General features: G+C 68.1%; 2 protein-coding genes across 2 annotated transcripts in view; one reads left to right on the top strand and one right to left on the bottom strand.

Annotated features, from left to right (window-relative positions):
* Positions 1 to 18,005, bottom strand: part of HTRA3 (HtrA serine peptidase 3) — a 26,207-nt gene extending 8,202 nt beyond the window's left edge. Inside the window, exons 1-6 of the mRNA XM_079769034.1 lie at positions 17,473 to 18,005; positions 7,423 to 7,522; positions 4,827 to 5,049; positions 3,994 to 4,188; positions 3,321 to 3,353; positions 2,093 to 2,207 (exon numbers count right to left, since the gene is read on the bottom strand). Of these exons, the coding sequence (XP_079625160.1) occupies positions 2,093 to 2,207; positions 3,321 to 3,353; positions 3,994 to 4,188; positions 4,827 to 5,049; positions 7,423 to 7,522; positions 17,473 to 17,857 (1,051 nt within the window). The 5' untranslated portion in view covers positions 17,858 to 18,005. The remainder of the gene's footprint in view (positions 1 to 2,092; positions 2,208 to 3,320; positions 3,354 to 3,993; positions 4,189 to 4,826; positions 5,050 to 7,422; positions 7,523 to 17,472) is intronic.
* On the top strand, positions 17,856 to 23,681 carry LOC307096172 (uncharacterized protein; the record flags this gene model as incomplete). Its single annotated transcript, XM_079765712.1, has 3 exons — positions 17,856 to 18,006; positions 20,554 to 21,237; positions 23,037 to 23,681. 3 exons carry the CDS (start codon positions 17,856 to 17,858, stop codon positions 23,414 to 23,416), a joined length of 1,215 nt encoding a protein of 404 aa, XP_079621838.1. The 3' UTR covers positions 23,417 to 23,681.

The raw sequence follows: 23,681 nt of genomic DNA, 5'->3' as shown, positions 1-23,681 counted from the left end.
CAACACCAGAGAATTTTAAATGATAGACCCGGTCACTCAGCTAAGATGCATTGGGCTCTCGATCGTCCTCGCGCCCTGGGCGGTGACAGCGCTGGGCTCCGGGGGGTGGGGGGTGGGAGGGTGTCTCTAGGGTCTGGTGGAGGTCCGTGCTGACAGGGACAGGCCCTGTGTACCAAAGGCGTGAACCCTGGCCCCTGGGGGTTCTTGTCTGAGAGAGGAGAGGAGAGGAGAGGAGAGGCAAGGGGAGAGAGGATGCTGTCCCCCTTTTTCAATGAAAGTCGCCTCCCAGCTCCCTCTGTGACGTGCAGCTTCCAGGGAGGTGGCCCAGGCCAGCGGCTCCGCTGGATCGGGAGACAACGCACAGGAAAGGCCCACCAGCCGAGGAAGAGCCGAGGCCACGAGGGTCCTGGTCCGAGCTTCCGAGCAGCCCGGGGGAAAGGGGCTCGAGCGGTTAGTCGGTCCCTGTCACCAGTAGAAGCCTCCAGCTTCTGGCTCGGCCCTGCCTCTGGGCTCTCTCCACCCAAGGGACACCGAAGAGCCAAAAGGAGGCCTCACCAGCAGTTCCTCACGTGACCAGTCCGCAGGGCACTGGCCTGGGCTGAACCGGCTCTGGGTGCGGGGCTGGCCAAGTGGTGGAGGAGGGGCAGCATGCGGAAGCCCCGTGCTCGCAGTGAGCTGCTGGTGAGTGCTGGGAGGAGACAGGGAGGCAGCGTGAAGGTGTGCGGACCGGGGCTGGGGCCGGCGTGGGCCAGGCTGGCCAGGAGTGGGCATAGGGACCAAGTGGCGGGAGGGAGACGTGTACTTGGGCTGAAAGGAAGGTGGAAGGTGAGGCCACCAGGAAAGGTCTGAGAGCAGACGGGTGACCCTCCTCGGGACCCTGGCTGTGACCTCTGACTTTAGGGAGGCGATCAGCATGCCCTCCCTGGGAGAGTCCCCTGTGCCTATGGAGGCCTCCCAGGTGGATGCCCGTGGCCACCGAGTGGCAGGTGGGCTGGGCATTCGTGTGGATGGGCGTGAGGAGGTGGAGGTTGGGAGGAGGGCGACTTCCAAGCATCAGGGGCCTGGGCTCCACTCTCCTGGAGTACAGGTTACCCTACCTGATAGTCTGCATGGCCAAGGGCAGAAAGAGGAAGTACTTAGGGACGGGCAGATAGATGGTAGGAAGGGTGATGGATGGGTGAATAGGTAGATGAATGGATGGATGGATGGATGGATAAGTGGGTGGGTGGGTGGGTGGATGGATGGATGGATGAATAGGTAGATGAATGGATGGATGGATGTATGCATGGATGGATGGATGGGTGGGTGGGTGGGTGGATGGATAGATGGATGGATGAATAGGTAGATGGATGGATGGATGAATAAGTGGGTGGGTGGGTGGGTGGGTGGGTAGGTGGGTGGATGGGTGGGTGGATGGATGGATGGATGGATGGATGGATGGATGGATGGATGGATAGGTGGGTGGGTGGGTGGGTGGATGGATGGATGGATGGATGGATGGATGGATGGATGGATGGATAGGTAGATGGATGGATGGGTGGGTGGATGGATGGATGGATGGATGGATGGATGGATGGATGGATGGATAGGTGGGTGGGTGGGTGGGTGGGTGGATGGATGGGTGGGTGGATGGATGGATGGATGGATGGATGGGTGGGTGGATGGATGGATGGGTGGATGGATGGATGGATGGATAGGTGGATGGATGGGTGGATAGGTGGAAGGAAGGAAGGAAGGAAGGAAGGAAGGAAGGAAGGAAGGAAGGAAGGAAGGAAGGAAGGAAGGAAGGAAGGAAGGATCAGGTTCTGACAGTTACGGAGCAGCTCAGACACGGGGCGTCTGGGGAGCCCAAGTCGTTGGAGGTGGGAGGTGAGGTCAGAGCTCTCCAGCTGGTCTGGAGGGGTGGGGAGTGCACATGGCCATGAAGTGAGGAGGGGGAGGAAGGTCTGAGAGAGGCTGAGGCTCAGGACCTCGGGGCCGGTCGGGAGTGAGCAGGGGCACCCCGCACGGAAGGACAGCTGGCCCCCTGGAGGCGGTGGGGCCGAGCCCTGGCGCAGCGTCCTGGCCTCGCCAGCCCTGGGGTGCTCTCTACCTTTGACGTGCTTGTCCTGGAACTCGGTGAGGAAGCGCGCGATGCGGTCCGAGGGGATGGCGAAGGAGATGCCAGCTGCGACCTTGAGCGTGTTGATGCCGATGACCTCACCGTCCTGGGTGTGGGGAGATCAGAGGGCGATCACTCTGAGGGCCCAAGAAGCTGCTGCCCTCAACGGCAAAGCACCGTGTCCGGGCCCCACAGCCGCCCTGGCCGTCCACCCGCCGGAGGAGTCCCTGGCCCAGAAGCTGTCCTGGAGGGTGCCCTTGGCTCACATCCGGTCAGGGACCCTCTACTCTCCCACCGTGTCCTCCACGTCTGCCCTCCCCCCTCGCTGGAGCGTGCTGGCGCCCCTTAGAAGCCGTGTCCACTGACCCCGAACACCCCAGGCAGGGTCCTGAGGGGCTGGAGCCGAAAGAGGGCTATGACGAGGACTGTGGGGCCGGGTCCTCCTCAGCCCCTTCCTCTGGAAACAGGGTGGGGCCAGGGGGGCCCAGGGAAGCTCTGTAGCACCCCCACTCCCTCCTCCCTCCATGTGGAGCCGGCCTCCCACCCTGACCCCGTACTGACCCCCACAGGCTGGGACCCCACCCCCACCTGGGCTGTGCCGCTCCCTGAATTCCTTTCTCCTGCATGTCCCCATCCACCCCGACCTCAGTCCCCACCGCCAGGTCAGGGCTGCCTCCTCCAGGAAGCCCTCCCTGCCCGGCGTCCCTCCAGAGCTCGCTCCCTGCCCCTCACGTGCACTTGGGCGTGACCATGTGTGAACCCCCCCCCCAGTGGGGGCCCCCCGGGGGGAGACACCTGACAATGCCCAGGGCCCAGGAGCCATGGACTGAGCGTCCTGGTTTATCCTGAAGCCTCACCCGGGGTGGGAATGAGCCTGACTGTGGGGCCCAGGACAGACCTGGGGGAGGGGACCGGGAGGAGGGAGAGGGGACCCCCCTCATCCTGCATGTAAACCCGAGGACAGGGAGGTGCACCGGATGACGCCCCGGCCTGTGTCCTGCCCCAGGTCCCTGATGGCACCCTGCCCGGGCTGCTCTCTGCACCCTTCCTCCTCCGATGGGGACCCGCATTCCTGGGGCGAGGAGCTCAGGGCAGCAGGGGCTCTGGGTCACGTCTTCCCGGCCTCCCGCCCAGCTGCGTTCCATCCCTGACTCTAGACGTGCCCCCTCCTGTGAGCGGAGCCCCAGAGACCCAGAGGCCCGCCCTGGGGGACACTTACCAGGTTCACCAGGGGTCCCCCGGAGTTCCCGTACTGCAGGGGAGGAGACGCAACGTTAGCCGAGCCCGGAGCCCCTACCCAGCGCCCCTGAGGCTCTGCAGTCCAGCTCTCACACGAACAGCACAGACGGAGCCAGTTTATCCCCCGCGTCCCCATTTCACAGACAAGAAGGCTGAGGCCCACAGAGGCCAAGCGGACGGCTGTCCGAGGACCGGGGCTGGCCCGGGCAGTGCTCTCCGCACGAACCTCCAGGCTCACTCCACGCTCGCTTCCGTGTCCCCGCCACCCGGGGGCTGGGCAGCACGGGGCGGCCACGGGACGGGACACGCGTTCTCATCCTGGGACCTCGAGGAGCCGCGACAGAAACTAACGTTTCCAGCAGGTGGCCCGAACCACGGCAGACCCAGGGAGCCGGCGCTGGGCGCGGGGCAAAGGTGCCACCCTTACACCCCTAAGAATGAAGACATGCTGACCGGGAGTGAAGTTTGGGCAAAGATAACTCAGGGGCGTGGCTGTGCCTCTCCGTCCCGAAGGGGCGTCCCCAGGCGGGGCATGGCCACGGACCCCGGGGCAGGCCTGCACCCCAGGACTTTCCGGCCAGTGGACGTGAGGGGCGGGATGGGCTCTCGGGGGCGGGGGGAGGGCGAGCCCACGGAGGCCGCTGAGGGCTCACGTTGATGATGGCGTCCGTCTGGACGTAGTCCATGTCCGAGTCCCGCAGGCCCAGCTCCTTGCCGTCCCGCTGGGCCGTGCTCACGATGCCCGTGGTCACCGTGTTCTGCAGGGCGAAGGGGCTGCCGATGGCCACCACGAACTCGCCGGGGCGCAGGTCTGCCGAGCGGCCCAGCTGCAGCGCCGGGAGCTTTTTCTGGGGGCGAGGGGACGACACGGGGGAGGCTCAGCGGTGCACGCCTGCTCGGGACCACAGCCAGGCCCCCAGCAGCCGCGAGAACAAGGCCAGGCTAAGGCCAGGCGGGCACCCACGGAGCAGGGGCTCAGCCCCCCGTGACCGCCGGTCTCCCAGGGGCTCAACGTGAGGGGGACGCACAGAGGCCATCGAGCCCATTGGTTGGTCACAGGTCCCTCTGAAAATCTGTTAGGAACTATGGACGCCACCCCCCCGAAAGTGCCCCCCACACAAACTGAGGCCCACGATGGGGAGACCTGCGGGAGCCCCGGGCCCGGCCAAGGACCTGCGACCCCAGTCCTGGAATCCTCGGGCTTTGGAGGAGCCAAGCCCCCCATCCCGCCCACCACAGCTGCATGCCTGCAGCGCCCCGCGGGACAGTGCCCTGGGCCTGGGAGGGGCCTGGGAGGCGGTGACTGGGCAGCCAGTTCCGGGCCAGCAGGAGGCAGCCTCGCTCTCGTCTGATCTGACCTGTGAACGGACAAACCGCTGGTCCCTTGGGCCTCGTCCCCCCGACTGTCCGTGGGAAGGCCGGCTGCCGAGTCTCTCCGCTCTGGAGGCGGGTAGGTCCCCCCGCGCCGCCGCCCCGGCCCGCTCACCTTGGGGTGGATCTTGATGGTGGCGATGTCCGACTTCTTGTCGATGTCTTTGATGGTGGCCTCGTAGGTGTCGCCGCTCTGCAGCTGCACCTTGAGCTGCTGGCGGCCGGACACGGCGTTGGTGCTGGACGCCACGTGCGCGTTGGTGACGATCAGGCCGGCCTCGGACACGAGGAAGCCGGAGCCGCTGGACAGGGGCACGTTGCGGCCAAACAGCGGGTGTCTGCGGGGCAGACACGCGGGGTCAGGGCTCGGGGCCTGGGCGCAGGGCTCGGCCCCGGTGACGGCCCAGCCAGCGTGGGGGGAAAGAACTTGAGTTTGGGGTCCCCCACGCCCACGTGCAAACCCTGGCGCTGCCACTGACTGGCCGTGGCCTTGGAGGGGCCTCGGTCTCACCCACGTGACAGCCACAGGGGGGGCCCTCATCCCCGGCTTGCAGTTCGGGGTGAGACACGAGGCCTAGTGTTAGACCACAGGCGCGCGCCGGACAGACCGGGACCCTAGCCTCCAGCCCAGGCCCCACTCCCTGCCAGAGGGCGGGTGGCTGAAACGCTCTGAGCCCCGGTCCCCCAGCCAGGAGTCGGGGTAACCACTGTCCTGCCCAGCGGTGGGCCTGGGGCCTGCAGCGCCTGGAGGTGGGCGGCCCCTCAGGCAGGGCTGCTAGGGGCCGAGCGAAGGGACGGTCACAGGGGGGACCCCGGGAGTGCCAGGTGCCTGACCTCTGACCGCAGAGCAGGGTGCGCACTGAGGTGGGGACCTGCTCCCGCCGCCTCTGGCCCCGCCCCCCGCCCCCCGGCCAGCTGCCCAGAAGCCACACAGGCGGCGGCAGGCTCCGCTCTGCTTTCCACAGCCTCGCCACCTTCCAGGGACCCGGGGGACGTGGAGGGGCGGTGTGGAGGGGCGGTGGGGGGGGGACGTGGAGGGGCGGTGGGGGGCTCAGAGACCAAGGTGATACCTAGCCGCAGTGAGAGCCCCTAGTGTGGGGTGGAGCGGGCAGTGCAGCTGGTGTGGGGTCCGAGATCAGTGTTCTCAGGTGGGTGACAGTGCCCGGCCTCCCCAGAGCCCTCTGAGTGGGGGTCACAGCCCACTCGGGACGGGAGGGGGGCCACATGGGGGCGAAGCTCAGGACTCCTCCAGGCGGCCCCCTCTGCCCCCGCTGGAGCAGCATGGGGGAGAGGTCCTCGGTCCAGGAGGAGGCGTGGCAGAAACGAGTGAGAAACGCGCCCCGTAAAGCCGGTGGGCACCTCTCAGGGGAGGGAGTGTCTGGGTGGACGGGAACCAGGACCAAGCTGTGCTGTCACACGCCCCTCGGAGCCAGGGATGGAGGCACTGAATGCTCCTGGGAGGTGCCCTACAAGGGGGGAGGTCTCCCGTTCACAGGCGGGGAAACTGAGGCCCAGGCACGTGAACGCTGGCCTGGGTCAGGCAGGCCAAGGGCAGAGCTGGCGCCCGGGGTCCCGGCTCTCAGTGACACAGCCTGTGCACCCAGCCCCAGTGCCCTGTGTGGGCAGGACTCGGCGGCGGTGTGGCAGGGGCTCGTGGCAGCCCAGGGCCTCCTCGCCCGGGCAAGGTCACAGGGCAGGCCCCCCTGCTGGGCGGTCATCTCGTCTGCGTCTGGGATCTCGTCCGCCTGGGCCTCCCCCGTCCACCCCCTGGCCAACGGCCTCTGAGGCTGACGAGGAGACCTCGCTGCCGGCGGGCTGGGTGCAGTCAGCCCCGCGCTGGCTCAGCGCCTGGGGCCCGGCCGGAGCCCCCTGCAGGGCCGGGCACCTGGCTCCAGTGCCACTGAGCGCGTCCAGCGGTCATTTCCTCAATGACGCGTCTCGGGGCCGGGGCCCAGGGAGAGGGCAGCGAGGGGTCAGAGTGCTGCCGGGGGCCGGAACCGGAGTCACAGCGGCCTGGGCACAGCAGCTCGGAGCCCGGGGTGTCCGGGCTCTGCTCCCACAGCAGGAAACGGGGCGGGACTGCCCACCTCTGGGTCGTGGGAAGATGCGTGGGCGAGCGCGGAAGGGCCCTGGGTGCAGGCCGGGAGGGTGGCCTGGGCCTGGCTCTCGGGGAGTCCGCAGGGGCCTGTGCTCATCGGGGCGGGGCCGCCAGGGCTGGCTGAGAGGAGCGGGCAAGCGCAGCCACAGGAGGGCCCGCCCTGCTCTTCCCACGGCGCTGGGCTCCGGCCTTTGCCCGCTGGCCCCGAGACGGGCAGTGAGCCCAGGGACCAGGCCTCCCACTGGGCGAGCCTGGCGCCCCGCGGGCCGGTCCCTGTGCCGGGCCGGGGTGTGGTGACCCGCTCTAGGCTTCACTAACGGCTCCTCTGAGATAAACCCGCAGGAGCTGCCACAGAAAACCGGCCGCGTGAATGAATGACCGCAGCCCCGCCCACTGAGCCCGGCCTGGCGCCTGCAGCTCTGCGCGGTGTGAGGGTGCTGCCCGTTTCGCTGGGAGAGGGGACCAGAGTCCCAGGGGACGTCCCTCCCAAGGGCGCACGGCAGCCGGGAGGCGGGGTGAGGGCCGCCTGACCCCAAGCCACAGGCTGCTACTGCCCCCGGGAGCCTCGCTCGGGGCCCAGATGGAGGGGTGCGGGGGGGGGGGGGTCCCACACCTCAGGAAGAGCTCGATGTGGACCACAGCCGGCGCGATCTGCTCCACCACGTCGGCGATGAAGTTGAACTTGTACCGCGGGCTGGTCAGCTGGTGGAGACCTACACTGGCAGGAAGAACACGGTGCGTGAGTGAGTCCCACCCGGTACACGGGGAAGGAGACTCGCTCACCCCAGGAAGTGTTCATGCTGAGCTTCCTCACATCACCTCCCTAGGTGCTGCAGGCCAGCCAGGAGGCTCAGAGAGGTTAGGACGCTTGCTCTGGGCTGCACAGCCGTGAGGTGCCACTCAGGCTGGGTCTGGGCTGGTCCCTGTGGGGCCACTGCTCTGCCATATACAGCAGCGCCCTGGCACAAGGACACCGTCCCTCCCTTTGCCGGCGCTGTCCCGTCGCCAGAGCCTGACTGGGTGAGGGTCCCCCCTCCAGAGCTGTCCCCGGCCACCACACTGTGGGTCCTCCGGGCCCCTCTGGGCCTCCATCTGCAGTCCGCTTGGCCGCACCGCAGCCGGACTTGCCAGGAGGCTCACACTCCTCTGATCCTCCCCAGCTCAGATTTCTGCACCGTCAGCAGAGCGGCTCAGGCATGTGCCGCGGCCCCAGGTCTGCCAGGACCGGCGCCCCCTGGAACCCGAGTGGCCCAGCGCTGCTCTCGGTGGTCCTGGCCCGGAAGGAGCACTGGGCATTGCGCTCCACACACCCGGCTTGGCCAGGCGGCACCACGTTCCGCTGTGTGGCTTCAGGCAAATCACTTACCCTCTCTGGGCCTTGACTCCTGGTCTGAAGATGAGATTGAAGACCCCTCCCCCACCTGTGGGACCGGGTGGGACCCGGACTTGTGCTGAGGGACGCTCCTGCCTTCCTAGTGGGGGGTGGGGGGGCATGCCACACGCCCTGCCACCCTGATGGTGAGCAAAGTGGGCCCGGCCCGCAGAGCCCAGCGTGGCATCAGCCCTGATGACCTCTGGGAGCGCCGGGAGGCAGAGGACAGCGAGGGGCCATGTGGGCGCAGTGGGGAGCAGGCACAGCCTGCAGTGCTGCCCTTACGTCTGCGGGAAACGCGGCCCTTCCCCACATCCCGACTCAGGGACGGCCAGGGACCCCCGTTTTCCAAGTGGGGACACTGGGGCTCCGTGAGAGGACGGCGCACATCTAGTGAGGGGGACCAGGCTCCCTTCCTCAGGGTCCCCTGCCTGCCCCACCCAGTGTCCCCGAGGCCCCCCTGCCGTTAAGTCTGATCTGGGACGCAGAGCCTGGACCGGAGGAGAGCTGGCCTCAGTCCTGGGGCCCGGGGTGGCGAGGAGGGCCCACCCCCACCCCTCGATGTCCACCCCCATCCCTCGATGACCACCCATCCCTCGATGCCCACCCCCATCCCTCGATGCCCACCCCCATCCCTCGATGTCCACCCCATCCCTCGAGGTCTGCCTCCAGCCGCCGCGGGCACTGGCCACAGAGGGTCCGGCCCGCTGCGGTCGGCCTGAGTCAAAGGCCGCCTGTCCGGGTGGCTGGAGCCTGGCTAGGAGGCGGGCGCAATGCCAGCCACTGCCGGCTCCTCCCCGACCCCACGGCGGGCAGCCGGGGGCCACGGTGCCCAGGAGCCCCTGCCTAGAGGCCAGGCCCCACGTGACCAGCACAAGACGATGAATGTCTCCTCAAACAGCGGCACACGGTCACGTGGCCTGATCCTGGGGCTCAGCGGCTCCAATGCCCGGCTGGAAGCCCCTCAGGCACGTCTGTCCCCCCCACCCCCCGCCAGGTCCCTCGGGTCCAGGGAGTCCGCACGCCGTACCGGCGGCTGAGGTCCTGACCCGGTGCCCTGAGAACCAGGCGGCCGCGGCCTCGGGCAAATGCCGTTCTTCCCACGTGGTCCCCGCAGAGAGCACCTCGCACAGGCCGCTCAGTGCATCCGCGGCGACGCCGTAGAGACCGCCCCCTGCAGGGCCCGGAGGAGGCCGCGGCCGCACAGCACAGTCGTGCGCGTGGATATCCGGGGACGGCGGGCACGAGGGAGCGTGTCTTTCATGGACTTTCCCAGTGACCCACCAGGGCAAACAGGCAGATGTCTCTGCACAGGTGGGGAGGCGGGAGGAGGGCCTGGCGGAGGCCGGGGCTGGGCTGGGGCGCAAACAGAACAGGCCGGGCCCTGTGGCACCCTGTCCCCGGCGGGCGGGCAGGCCGGGCCCTGTGGCACCCTGTCCCCGGCGGGCGGGCAGGCCGGGCCCTGTGGCACCCTGTCCCCGGCGGGCGGGCAGGGCGGGCCCTGAGGGGCTGCAGGAGCTCCAGGGAGTCACCAACAAGCTCCTTCTGGACCGAGACAAGCCTGGTGCTCCCCACGGCCAGCGAGTAACCAGCACAGGCAGAGCCCATGGAAACCCCTGGAAACACTTCAGAAAGACGGGAGGGAAGGAGAGGGGAGGGACGGGAGGGGCAGGAGAGGACAAGGATGTTCCTCTTGACCCCCTCTGACCCAGCACACAGTAGGGCTGCAAACACCACCACAAGAACCACGGTCAGCCCACTACGCAGGCCTTGCAGGACCAGCCTGGGAGAGTAGCAGCACGACCCACGTCCCATCTGGGGAAACCGAGGCTGGAGGTGGAGACGGCTGGGAGGGGGTGGGGACCTCGGCGCCTGGGCCCCCCCAGAGCCCAGGACCTGGAGCACCACCTCGGGGCTCCCCCTCAGCCGGTTGGTGGCAGGGGCTCTGCCAGGCCCTGTCCCTTTAAGCCGATGGTGGGGGAGTGCTGGGGGGGCGGGGCCTGGTTCCCGGTCCCCCTCCCCCAGGGATGAGTCACCCCGTGAATCAGTGGGAAGGGAGGGCCGGGCTCCCACCGCCCCTTTCCACATGAAAACCGTGGGCCCGCGGCCGGCTGGGAGCAGACTGCTTGTTTATTTGGGGGTCTGGACAACCCGCCCCCACCCTGTGCCGAGCCAGCGTTCTGAAGTCAACAGCCCTCCCAGCAGACCCAGCCGTTAGCATTTCTTCCCTCAAAAATAAACGAATCCCCAGGCCTGGGCGGTGCAGTCTGGAGGAACCTGACCCAGAGAAGCCATCAGGCCGTGTCCTGAGGTGCCTCCCGGGGGAGGAAGGGCAGCGGGAGGGAGCGAGCGCGGCTCGGACTCCACCTGCCTGTCCCTGCCCGGCGCTCCCGGGGGCTCGGGGCTGCACGGGCGTCAGGATGGCCACGGGGCAGAAGGGGAGACGGAGGCCCGGCAGCCCGCAGGCCCACCTCCCCCTGCGGCACAGGCTGTGCACTGCCCGGCTCCGGACCATCCCTGGTGAGGACCCCAGCACCTGGCAGTGCACGCTGGCCCCCAGCACGAGGGGCCAGTCGAGGTCCCTGCCCTGCCCTGTTCCTGGCGACCAGAGGCTCCCGTCACCCCGTGGCCAGCTATGTCCGGGGCCGCAGGGGCCGCAGGGGCTGACCAGGAGGCCTGGGCTGTCCCCTGTCCGCAGAACCGACCACGGCCCGTGGAGCGGACGGCACCTGCGGGCAGCGCCCCATTCGGAGCGGCAGCCGCGCCTCCCGCCACTCGGCGCTGTCCGCCTCTGCGACCCTGGGCACTGATGCTCCCACGTGTCCCCTGCCTCTGCCCTCCCCTCAGCCCTCCAGGCCCAGGACCACACACCTCCTCCGGGGAGCCTGCCCTCACTCAGCAGCTCAGGGACCGTCTCTCTCCTCTGGGTCTGTGCCCGCGGCCTGGGCGCCCCGACCCACAGCCGTGAGCAGCGAGCAGCAAGAGAACGAGTGACGGTGCCGGAGCAGGGGGCGCACAGGTGTTCTCCAGGGACAGGCGAGCGGCCCAGGCCCCTCCAAGGCCCCCGCACCCACTCCCAGGCCCCGCCCCCGGGAAAGGCCGCTCTGAAGCCCCACGAGCTGCCTCCGGGCGGGCGGGTGAGTTCCCAGACAGTCCCTGTTTTTCTTTCTCCTGCACACGTCCCGTCCCCAGGAGCCTTCTCCCCGCCAAGGACAGTGGCTCGGATCCCACGCAGCTGCAGCTCCGGAGGGGGCCCCAGGTTCCTGTCGCCCCCCTCCCCCCGCCCTGACCACGCCCACCACGCTGGGCTGGGGCCCTGACCATGGCAGTGACTTCTCACAGCGTTTCTGCCCGGCGGGAGTCCTCAGCTCCTCTTCAGGCGAGGAAAAGGCTCAGCGAGGTCAGGAGACGGGAGGCCCCAGGCCCACAGCCAGGCCCCTGCCCTCTGCCCCAGGCTCTGCCCCGTCCGTGCCAGTCCTCGGCCAATGTGCCTGACTGCCCGGCCCCAGGGAGCTCACCCGCTGTCCTGGGCGTGGAGCCAGCCTGGCTCCTGCGGCTCTGAATTCCTCTGGGGCTGCAGCCAACCCCGCGGAGGCGGCGGCCCTGCCACCAGCCTGTCTGAGCCTTACCCAGGTTCGTCTGCCCGCCAGCCCTGCAGACCAGGGAGGACGCCAGGACACCACAGGTCCCCGAGCCACCGAAGCCCAGGAGCGTCCGCCCGAGCCTCTTCCCGCAGGAAGCCCTCCCTGCCTGCTCCCCGGGTGAGGCCCGTGGAACACCCTCGAGCACACGGCAGCCCCGGCCCCGCAGACACGCCTGGCTCCTTCCATGCCTGACCGCCTCTCCTCCCGCTCACAGACCCGTGTCCGCCAGACCCGCCATCTGCCAACATGTAGGTTTGTCCCACGGACGCCGATTAGCCTCCACACCACGCAAAGCACTCTTCACGCTGATCTCACTCCCTGGCCAACCAGCCAGGTACAGAGACCACCGCGCTCCCCATTTCACAGATGGGAAAACCGAGGTGAGAGAGCTTAGGAGACGGGCAGGGTCTCGCCTTGGGAAGTGGCGGAGCTGGGACCCATCCCTGCGCAGCTGGCGCGGGGAACAGCACTGGGTCCCGCGCTGGCCCTGCCCACGGCGAGCCACGGGCGCTAAGCATACAGGGTCAAGCTGGGCCCTGCTCCCCCACCCGCCCCCCCTGCCCTGCGCCTGGAGCTCGCTCCAGGATCGAGCTGGGCACACTCGGCTCCTGCTCACCCACGTGATGCTCGGCGTGGCCGTGGCGGGCAGCTCTATTCATCCCCAAGGGGCTGGGGGCTCCTCCAGGCCCCTCACACATGAACTTGGAGGCAAGGACAGGGACCTGGCTTTGGGCGGGGTGGATGGGGTGGGGCTGCCGGGGCGGCACGGGTCACGGAGAGTCCCCCAGGCTGGCGAGGGGATGAGCCATACCCTCCGGATGACACACACTGCATGGCCACTGACCACAGACAGAGCCGCACGCTGGCCATGCTATCGTCACGGAGCCCAGCCCCCACGGACACCCTCCGGGCCGGGGCCCCCCCAGAACCTCATCAGAACTCATCATCTTGCCTCTCCAATCAGCTCCTCCCAGGGTCCCCCACCCCCTGCCCTGGCACTGCCCCCAACCTCCAACTCCCATCAGCCCTGAAATCCTACTGCCTCCGGGGCCTCCCCTACCCGCCCCCCCCCCCCCGCCCCGCTATCACCAGGCCTCATCAGCTCCCGCACCCAGGACACTGGCTGGGTCCCTGTACCCCCTGTACACGCCTGTTACCCATAAACCTTCCTTGGCCCCCACCCCGCCCAAAAGATGGGCCGCCCTTGTGGCTGCTCCATCTGCATCCACCTACGCTCAGCACTGCCTGCCATGCTCCTCTCAAGGGCCCTTGGTGCCCACCCCTCCACGCCGGGTGGGTGCCACCTCCTCCAGAAGCCCTCCCTGATCTACCCCTCGCTGGGTTCTGCACGTCCTCACCTGTCCCTCAGAAGGGACCGGGGATTTCCGGGGGCCCTGCCTGTGGTGGTGCCGTGGGCAGGAGGCGGGGGCCAGGCCGCACCACGCCTGCAGCCGCTCAGGAGTCGGCTTGGCTCAGGGCGGTGGGAGCCATGGACGGCGGGCTTTCAGGAGGAAGGGGAGAGCCGAGCCTCCTTGTGCGGAGGCCGAGCCCGAGGGTGCCTTGGGGCCCCAGCTGCCCTCCAGGCTGGCATGTGGTGCCCAAAGGGAGGCGGAGGGTGAGGGTGCTTTAGGCCAAGCTCTGGCTGGAGTCAGCTGCCAGCCCCGGGCCTCACGCTCCCCGCTGGCTGCACTCCTGGCTCCCATGGCCTTGGCGCCGGCCGCCCAGCAAGGGCCAGACGCTGCAGCTCAGCTCTGCTGTCCGTGGGAGGGGGCGCGGGGAGGCGTCATGGCGGGGGGCGGGGGGGCGGGCTCATCTTGCCTGATTTGCTAAGAGGATTAAAAATCAAACGACAACAAAGCTCTTCCGTAAACACCGCTGGGAGCCACAGCAGGAACCTGCTCGGGTTGCACCATAAAAGCTGATTATTAGATGCCACGTTGTACGCCGCCCGGGGCTCCAGACTCTGAATTCCCTGCGCTCAGAGGCTGCTGCCTGCAGCTGGGCAGAGGCCGCGAGCCTCACTGGGCTCTGGGGGGATGGGAGGCCTCCGCTCTGGGCAGACCCTCCGGACCCCTCATCTGAGTTCAGGGTCCCATTAGACAGGTCTGTGCGCTCACCACTGGTGAGCGCCGCCCCGGCGGGCACGCAAGGACAGGGAGGGTCGTAGGAGAGTCACCCACCACGTGGTGACTCAAGGACCTACTGTGCGCCAGGCTCTGGGCCCCGCCCGCCAGGGAAGAAACAGACCACGCCCCCGCCCTGTGAGGCTCAGAGCCTGGTGCAGACGGACAGAGAGCCTCGTGTCTAAAGGCGGCGTGAGGGTCTAGGGGGGACCCCAGGGTGCGCTCCTGAGGCTAAGGAAGGGGGCTACCGAGGCAAGGTGGTCAGGGAAGGCAGCTCAGGGCTGGTGGGCTGTCCAGGCCACACGACGGGGAGGGAGCAGGATTTTGGGCAGCGGGCCCAGCATGTGCAAGGGGCCTGGGGCGGGAAGAGCCGTCTGGCTGGAGCACAGAGGATGAGAAGGCGTTCGGGGTGGGAGGGCCAGACGGCACGGGCACCCGTGGGTCAGGGTAAGTGTTAGGGAGCTGTCGAGGGCACCCCGCCGAGGACGGGCAGGGCACACTTATCAAGGTCACGTGCGCCTCAGCGGGAGGAGGGCGTGAGGATGACAGCGGAGGCCAGCGTTGCCAGGGCGAGTGGGAGCCATGCCGGCTGGGGGACGCGTCCAGGTCGAGCTAAAGACGCAGCTGTGGGTGCGAGCTGAGTAATGAGAAGCGGAGGGTCAAAGGTGACAGGCTCTGACCTAAACTCCCCAGGGGGCCCTCGCGGCCAGGACACGGCCAGCCGGGCACAGGGCTCAGTTCAGAAGAGGCCGTCGGGATCCGGCCTGGGAGAGGCTGCAGGGCTTCTGTGCGTAAAAGCTCGGGGCGGGCACAGCCTTACCCATTCTGGCTGGGCCCTCGGAGGGCAGAGGGGACACTGCCCAGACCCAGGCCTGACCCTGACTCCAGGCCTTGGGGTCCCCGCTGCCCCCCGCCGCCCCCCCGCTGCAGATGAAAGCCTGGGACCCTGGAGCCTGTGGCTTTCAAAGCCCGTCAGCCTAGAGGCCAGGCCTGGCTCGGGCACTTCCTGGCCGACTGACCTCAGACGAGGCGCTGGCCCTGGCCCTGCCTCCCTGGGCACGTCTGTGGTGCACGCAGGGCCAGACGCAGAGCAAATGAGACAGCGCCGGCGGAGGCCCGGCCGCGGCGAGCACTCACAGGCCCGGCGGGGCGAGCGTGACCCTGCGGGTACGGTGTCGGCCCCCAGACCTGCGAGCCGCCCTCCTGCAGCGAGGCCTGGCCTCCCTCTCCTCCGGCCCCAGCCGCCCCACCTGCCTCTGCGCTGCTGCTGTCCCTCTCGGCCTCCCCACCCTTTATCGGGGGGCCCACTCACCCCCACAGCTCGGCACGAGGCACCTGGATGCAGAGGAAACAGTGGGTGGGCGCAGCAGAGTGAGGGCACCACTACGCGTGAAATAACTAGCAGCCTGCTGACGCGGGAATTCCCCCGCACGGGCTGCCTCACCCTCCCAGGAGCTGGTCGGAGGCCGGTACTGAGTGAGAGGCACCCGGGAGGCCCCTGCCGGACGGCCCCGCGGAGCCACCTCCTGCCTGTCTGTGGTCATCGGGCCGGTCCCCCCTCTCCACGCTCCGTGCGTCTTCCCGCGCTCTCCGTTTCTCCCGGGCACAGGCAGGGTGTGCCTCATGGAGGTGCCCGGTCACCGCCCAGGGCGGCCACACACAGAGAAGGGACTTCACACAGGTAGACCCAGCCAGTCAAGAGTGAGACTTTCAAAATGCCCGGCCACCTGCGCCCGCCTGCCTGCCCGCCCTGAAGTCTTAGCTAATAGTGTCCACTCGGGGGCGGGGGGCGGGAGGGGCCCCCATGCACACAACCAAGCTGCATGGGCAGACCCCGCCCGGAATCCCCCACCTCTCAGACCCAGCAGTGCAGCCTGCGGGGGGCCCACCATACCCAGCCCCAGAGCAGACGGGCCGCCCCTGAGGGTCAGCGGTCACCCCTTAAATGACAGCATCCATCTCCAGACACCCAGGCACCACGCTCTCGCCCTGACCTGGGCACCGTCAGCCCAAGTCTGACGCATCACCCTCACCTCCCTTAGGGCCCCACAGTGACTCTCCCCAGTCATCAGTAAGGGCCAGCTGATGCTTCCCAGACTGGGCTCCCCGGAACCCCGGAGTGCCCGGAGCGCCTGGATGTCCCACCCGGGAAGGAGAGGGCTCTATTGCAATTCTCCTGGGAAACGCTGGGCATTGTCATTCCCATGCGTGTGCACGTGTGTGTGTGTGTGTGTGTATGTGCATGCGTGTGTGCACGCTCTTACTGCAGACTTTCTCAGAGCCTCCGACAGAGGCACGTGTTCCTGCTCCCAGACTTCCGGGCCTCGGACACTAACTCCCAGAACACCAGCCCGGAGAGCCCGTCTACAGGGTGAAGTCTCGCGCGATGCTGTGGCCACGGGTCGTCCATCCCTGCCAGCCTGGTGTCACACACACGGGCACACACAGCACACGTGCACACATGTACGCATACATCCCCCACGCACCAGCGGCTCAGAGCTATGTGGCCTCCTCGCACACAGCCGGCCTCCCTGAGCTGGTTCACAGGACCCCTCGCCCGGACAGCCTCTCCCTCTGGCTGCCTGGAGGGCGCCCTCAGCTGAGAAGTCCCCCAACCCTGAAGGCTCCCAGCACCCCGGCAGCGGCGCCCTGGCGTCTCCCGCTGAGGCCACACGGGCCTGATCCATGACCTTGGGTCCCTACGCAGGGTCTGTGAAGCCCCGATGACCCAGCGCCGGAGCCTGCCTTCCCCAGCGGGGACAGTGGGGTTTTCTAGCATTTTCTTCCATGCCGAGGGGCAACCCGTGTGGCTAGAATCAACCTAGGCCCTGGCCGGTGTGGCTCAGTGGAGAGAGCGTCGGCCTGTGGACCGGAGGGTCCCGGGTTGGATTCCGGCCGAGGGCACGGACCTCGGTTGCAGGCTGCTGCCTGGCCCCGGCCCTGGTTGGGGCGCGGGCATGTGGCAAGCAATCGATGTGTTTCTCTCACATCGATATTTCTCCGTCTTTCCCTCTCTTCGAAAATCAATGGGAAATATCCTTGGGTGAGGATTTAAAAAAATTAAATAAAAGCAGCAGCAGCAGTCCAGGGCCAACCCCGGGTCAGGCTCCAGGGCTCCAGGGGACTGAGAAGCCCCAGGGCGGCCTCTCCCCGGGGAGCCCCACGCCGCCCAGACCCCACAGCCGGCAGACATGCGTGTTAAGTGCAGCTAACAGGAAGGAAAACACTGAATGTTGCTCCAGGCACCCCGCCTGGGGGCTTGAGGCCAGGAGAGAGCCTTTTCACACCCCCCACCCCATCACACACAGCAGGGTCGCGCAGCCACGGAAATGGACCTTGGAGACTGCGGTTACCCCTCTGGGCCTCAGTTTCCCCACCAGAGGGCTGGCTAGCTGATGGCCACCTTCCAGCTGTGCCCAGGGGTGGCGGACCTTGAGGCTCCGCCCTGGCGCTGCGCCTCAGTTTCCCCAGGAGAAGCCTTCGCGTCCCTTCCCCCAGCGGCCTGCCCCGGCCCGCGCACTTACCCAAGGGGCAGGCACCCTTCTGCAGCTGGCGCACGGGCGACCCGGAGAGCCGCAGCGCCCGCCGGCTGGCCGCCTGCAGCGCGCACACGTTGGCGTAGGTGTGCCCGTCGGTGCCGCACACGGCGTGCGCCCAGCGGCAGCGACACACGCCGCGCGCGCACTCCAGGCTCTCCCCGCACGGCGCGTCGAGGGGGCGGCCGCAGGGCTCGCCCTCGCCGGCGGCGCACACCAGGCAGCAGTTGCAGAGGTCGGGCACGTAGCCGCCGGGGCAGCGGGGGCTCGGGCACCGCGACACGTCGCAGCGCGCGGGGCAGGGCGCCGCCGGGGGCTCCCGGGCCTGCGCCAGCGCGGCCAGCGCGGCCAGGAGCAGCGCCAGCGCCGGCATGGCGAAGGGGCCGGCGGCGGGCGGCGGCGCGGGGGACCGGCCGGGGACCCGCGGGGACACGGAGGCCGCGCCGGGGCCGGGGGCCGGGCGCCTGCGGAGCAGCCAGGGACGGGCGCGCAGCCACAGGCGCCGGTGGCTCAGGCGGGCGGGTGCCGGGACCGCAGGGGCATGACCGCGGCTCGAGGACAGCAGAGGCGCCGCTCCCTTCGCTCCTCCTGGGCTCGCCGTCTCCAGGCGGAGGGCCCGGCGCATTTAAAGGGAAGCCCGGCCCCGCCCCCGCGGGAAGGGGCGGCCCGGCCTCCCCGCCGGCCCCGCCCCCGCCCCCGCTGGCCCCCCGCCCAGCCTTCCCCGCCTGGACCCACCCAGCGGCGGCAGGACTGGGCCTGGTCTGGGAACCCCGCGATGGACAAGCTGGTGACCTTGAGGGGGGCGGGGGGAGCCATGGGGAAGCGGAGCCACCAGGGAGCAGGTCTCAGGCGCCCCTGGAGTCCCTGTCCAGGGTCCCAGCGACCTGAGCTGCCCCCTCCTCCCCAGCCTGTCTCCTGCCCCTCCCCCCTTCTCCTCCAGCCCCCTCCCCCCAACCTCCCAGGGCGCCCTCAGTGCAGGGCAGTGGTTGAGTGGTTGGATGGATGTCCCTCCTTGCCCCCTGCCCCCGCCCCCACCTCCATCAGGGACAAACCCTCACGCCGGGGACTTTTTTCCTTTTTAATGTATTTTTACGGATTTCAGAGAAGAAGGGAGAGGGAGCGAGGGGAACATCAATGGTGAGAGAGAATTATTGCCGTGCTGCCTCCTGCACGCCCCCTGCTGGGGATGGAGCCCACAAACCAGGCGTGGGCCCTGAGTGGGAATCGGACTGTGACCTCCTGGTTCATAGGATGATAACGCAACCACTGAGCCACCCGGCTGGCGATGCCTAGGTCTTTAGAGCCTGGAGGGTGGCCTCTCCCAGGCCTGGGCTAGGTCCGCCAGGGTCCACAGCTCTGCCTCGGTTCCCGTCTCCATGCACCTCATAGGAGTGTTGGGGGAACCCCGCAGAGCAGATGGTGGGGTGCGATGTCCGCACACCGTCTGCAGGAACTGGAAGCTGTTTCTTCTCCGTATTAACCGCGGTCTCTGAGGGCGCTTCAGGCCCCGTCCCCGCCCCGGGGCCCCGAGCCGGGGACAGGAAGTGAAGCCACTGTGGTGAGGGTTGTGGGGTCAGAGGAGAGGGCAGAACCCCCTTTGAAGGTGAGTGGGGTTTGGATACGGTGAGGGGACTGGGAGCTGGCGGAGGACAAACCAGAGCCGGCCACCACCTGCTCCCCACCTGCTCACAGGCTCCGGATGCAAAAACAAATCAGAGCGAGCACTCATTCATCAGCGAGAGGACAGCGTGCAGACCCGGGGCTGGGCGTTCATCGGGGAGAGGACAGAGTGCAGACCGGGGCTGGGCGTCCATCGGGGAGAGGACAGAGTGCAGACCGGGGCTGGGCGTCCATCGGGGAGAGGACAGAGTGCAGACCGGGGCTGGGCGTCCATCGGGGAGAGGACGGGCGTGCTGACCCGGGGCTGGGCGTCCATCGGGGAGAGGACAGAGTGCAGACCGGGGCTGGGCGTCCATCGGGGAGAGGACAGCGTGCAGACCCGGGGCTGGGCGTCCATCGGGGAGAGGACAGAGTGCAGACCGGGGCTGGGCGTCCATCGGGGAGAGGACAGCGTGCAGACCCGGGGCTGGGCGTCCATCGGGGAGAGGACAGAGTGCAGACCGGGGCTGGGCGTCCATCAGGGAGAGGACAGCGTGCTGACCCGGGGCTGGGCGTCCATCGGGGAGAGGACAGCGTGCTGACCCGGGGCTGGGCGTCCATCGGGGAGAGGACGGGCGTGCAGACCCGGGGCTGGGCGTCCATCAGGGAGAGGACAGAGTGCAGACCCAAGGCTGGGGGTCCATCGGGGAGAGGACGGGCGTGCAGACCCAAGGCTGGGGGTCCATCGGGGAGAGGACAGAGTGCAGACCGGGGCTGGGCGTCCATCGGGGAGAGGACGGGCGTGCAGACCCGGGGCTGGGCGTCCATCGGGGAGAGGACGGGCGTGCAGACCCAAGGCTGGGGGTCCATCGGGGAGAGGACAGAGTGCAGACCGGGGCTGGGCGTCCATCGGGGAGAGGACAGCATGCAGACCCAAGGCTGGGGGTCCATCGGGGAGAGGACAGAGTGCAGACCGGGGCTGGGCGTCCATCGGGGAGAGGACAGCATGCAGACCCAAGGCTGGGGGTCCATCGGGGAGAGGACAGAGTGCAGACCCGGAGGGCAGGCCCGGGCCTTAGAGCAGAGTGAGTGGCCCTCAAATCCAGGACGTCCCGGGGGACTCGTGGCCCAGAGTGGCCCCTTGGGAAGTACAGGGTGTGGCAAGACGCCTGTAGCTCAGCCGTGCCCCCCCTCCCGTTGCACAGAAGAGAGGAGACCTGGGAAGGGTCAGGAGCTCCATTTCTTCTAAACCTATCTCGCCCAGGTAGGGAAACTGAGTCTCAGAGAGGCCAGGCCGGCCGTTGCTGAGAGCAAGCTTGCACGCCCTCTGCGGTTTAGGATGGAGCACACTGCTTCCGGGGCCCGAGGCTGCTCCGTGCTCAGTGTTCCTTGACTCCGTATCCACGGCCCCTGGGTGCGGGGTATGACCCTCAGAAGAAGGCTCTGGAAGGTGAAGCCTGCACGCGGCAGGCGGGGACTCAGACCCGGTCTTCCTGCCAGTCAAGGCCAAGCGCTTCCCTCCAGACCACACGGCCCCACGGTCAGCGATTGGACCTCTCCCGCTGCCTTGCAAAGGGCGTACTTATTTCTTGTGCAGACGGGGAAGCGGAGGCCGAGAGGAAGGACACAGAGCTGCCTTCCCCGCCGCCCCCCGGAGTCGCCTTTGTTCTCCGGACACGGACGGACACGGAGGCTGGGCCCGAGGCCGCAGAGCGGGGCTGGCAGAGGCCCAGGGCGCTCCGTGCGCTCAAAGGGAGTCGGTTCCAGAATCGGCAGCTGCGGGGACACAGAGGGAGCAGCCTGCTGCTCCCTCTCCTTCCTGCCTCTGGTCAGCAAACCCGGACACCCTCAGGGGCTCCCCGCCTGCCACGCACCCCCTTTCCCGGGGATCTGCGTCTTGCCCAGAGCCCCGCCTCCCGCGGGGGAGGGGTCCTTGGAGCCTGGCGTGCGCCCAGGGGAGGCGGGTCCTGCTGGTGCGTCCGGTCCCCACAGTGCGTCCTCCCGCAGAGGCTCGGAGGCTGTTCCAGGTCTACGCGGATCGCTGCCTTGTTTACACCTGCCCCATTCTGGTCCCCGTGCCGCCCGGCAGGCTCCTTACAAACAAGATACAACGAGGAGGGGAGTCCAGTGGTGGGAACGTGACGGGGAGCCGAGGTGAGGGGAAGTCACCTTCTTGTCCGGAGACGCCGCCCGTCAGCGCCGAGGCTCCCGTGGCCGGGGAAGCAGGAGGCCGGTGCTGAGCACACGCCATGGCTCCGAAGCAGCCCAGTCTCCCTGTGGAGGGGGGGGGGGTCCCGGGGAGCCAGAGGGAGATGCTGTGGAAGGTCCTGACAGCACCCTCCTCCCGAGTCGCAGGGGGTCCCCTGGGACCCGCCTCGGGGGGATGAGGAGAGAGCCCAGGGACCCTGCAGGGGCTCCGCGGGCCAGCGGTGACCGGAGAGCGCAGTGTCCAGGCGGAATGACCTGGAAGCGCATCCGGGGCCGTGACACTGAAGTGGGTGAGGAGCGGCCTCTCTCACTCGTGAGCATGCCTGCCCCGCGCCAGCACCCCCATCCCCCAAAAAACACACTCGCACAGGCAGAGAGCTCCATCAGCCTCCCACAGGGACGGGCTCGTGGCACACAGCACCAAAGGACGAGAAGGTTCTAGAAGAGGCGACCCCACCTCTGCGTGGAGCTGGACCGCAGGGCTGCACCCCGGTCCTCAGGTCATGCTCCCCCAACTCTGGGCAGGCTCTGCCCTTCGACCGGCCCCTTGTGCAGTCCCGCGGCTCGTGCTGGATGAGGCCATAGCTTACCTCACTCTGGGACCTGGACGACCATCCCCAGCCACACCTTGGTCTGCGAGAAGAAGCATCATCGGACAAGAGGGGGTGACTCAGAGGGTGGGCCCTGCTCGGGGTGGGGTGGGGAGGGGTGACGTGGGACACTCTGCAGCCTCCCCTCAGCACACGGACCCCGCCTGCCCTGGCCCGGGCTGCAGGAGACACGAGGCAAATGCAGCAGCAGCTCTCGGGACCCCGGGAAGTGGGTGCTATCAGACCCCCATTTTGCAGGCGAGGTGCCGAGGCACAGGGAGGTGGAGCGGCAGCCGGGACACAGCACAGGGCTGGCCCTCCCTGAAGGCTGAGGCTCAGTGTACAGAGAGCTTGGAAGTGTGCGGGCCCTGGGGGCAACTACTGGGAGCTGGGCGCCGCCCCCCGCCCCCCACCCCCCACCCAGCCGGCGGGAAAGCGGGACCTCAGTCCTACAACCCAGAGGAAGCGAATTCTGCCAAAGCCTAACACCTGAGCCCCGGCCCAGGCCCGCTGACAGGGCTGGCCTTGGCCTGGGAAACCCCGAGGCCGTAGGTGTGTTGTTGGAAGCCACAGAAAACAAGTTTGGGGGTGAGGGCCCAGCACTCGGAGAGCTCTGAGGGGCGAGGACCGCGCTGCTGGGACTCAGCGCCTGGAGGAGGGGAGGCACTCCGCTGGGCCCCGCCCTGGCGCCCTGGCATTTCCTTAGGATGTGGTGACAGCACCCAGGGCTGGGGCTCTGCCCCCTCAGGGCACAGACGCTGGACTGGGGGGGGGGGGGGTTTAAGCGATGCTCCCAGGCCCCTGAGCTGATGGGGAGCGGACCCAGGATTGGAGAACAGCTTATCCGACCCCAGAGTTCATGCTCTTTCTCCAGCACCATCCTTCTCTTCTGCTCCATGCCCATTTTAGAGAAGGGGAAACTGAGGCCCGAAGGGGAGGCGGGCTGAGGGATAACCGTAGGTCACATTGATGAGTCTAGTGTGTATCGGGCAAACACCATAGAGGCTAATTGTGACCACACCCTCGGAGGAGGCGGCACTATCCATAGCTGTTGCAGAGAGGAAAGCCAGGCAGAGAGAGGCCCAGCAGAACAGCTCTGAGTGACGGCAGCCCAAGCCCTTCTTGGAAATCATCCCCCCCCCCCCCCCCCCCCAGGAGCTGGACCGAACCCTCTCCCGGACCAGCCGCTCTCCGCTCTGGGAGGAGGCGCCCTCTCCTCTCCCGCCCGAAACAGCCCCGCCCACCCGCTGACTGGGCCGCTGTCCTGCTTCCCCGAGCTGCCCGGCCTCCATCCGCCCTCCGGCCTCCATCCGCCCTCCGGCCTCCATCCGCCCTCCGGCCTCCATCCGCCCTCTGGCCTCCATCCGCCCTCCGGGAGCCACCAGTCTCGCAGCCTGAGGCCCCGCTCCGTCCTCTCCACAGTCGGTCTGGCCACCCAGGCTGCTGGGAACGGGCGGGCTTGGCAGGAGTGCTGGGCGGGGTCTGCAGGGCGAGCCCTGAGCTGTGTCCAAGGCCCCAGGGGCCTGCTGGGCTGAAGGCGAGCCAGGAGGAAGCCCTTCAGGACTGAGGGCGAGCAGGCCGCCTCTGGCCCTCCCGGGCTCCCCCCGAAGCTGAAACTCCGTTAATGGGACACCCTCGGCCCGTGATCAGCAAACTGCGGCTCACAAGCCACATGTGGCTCTTTGGCCCCTTGAGTGTGGCTCTTCCACAAAATACCACGGCCTGGGCGAGTCTATGTTGAAGAAGTGGCGTTAGAAGAAGTTTAAGTTTAAAAAATGTGGCTCTCAAAAGAAATTTCAA

The sequence above is a fragment of the Cnephaeus nilssonii genome (assembly GCF_951640355.1).
Source record: "Cnephaeus nilssonii genome assembly, chromosome: 1".
Classification (NCBI taxonomy): Eukaryota; Metazoa; Chordata; class Mammalia; order Chiroptera; family Vespertilionidae; genus Cnephaeus; species Cnephaeus nilssonii.
This window is presented reverse-complemented; position numbering and strand designations above follow the sequence as displayed.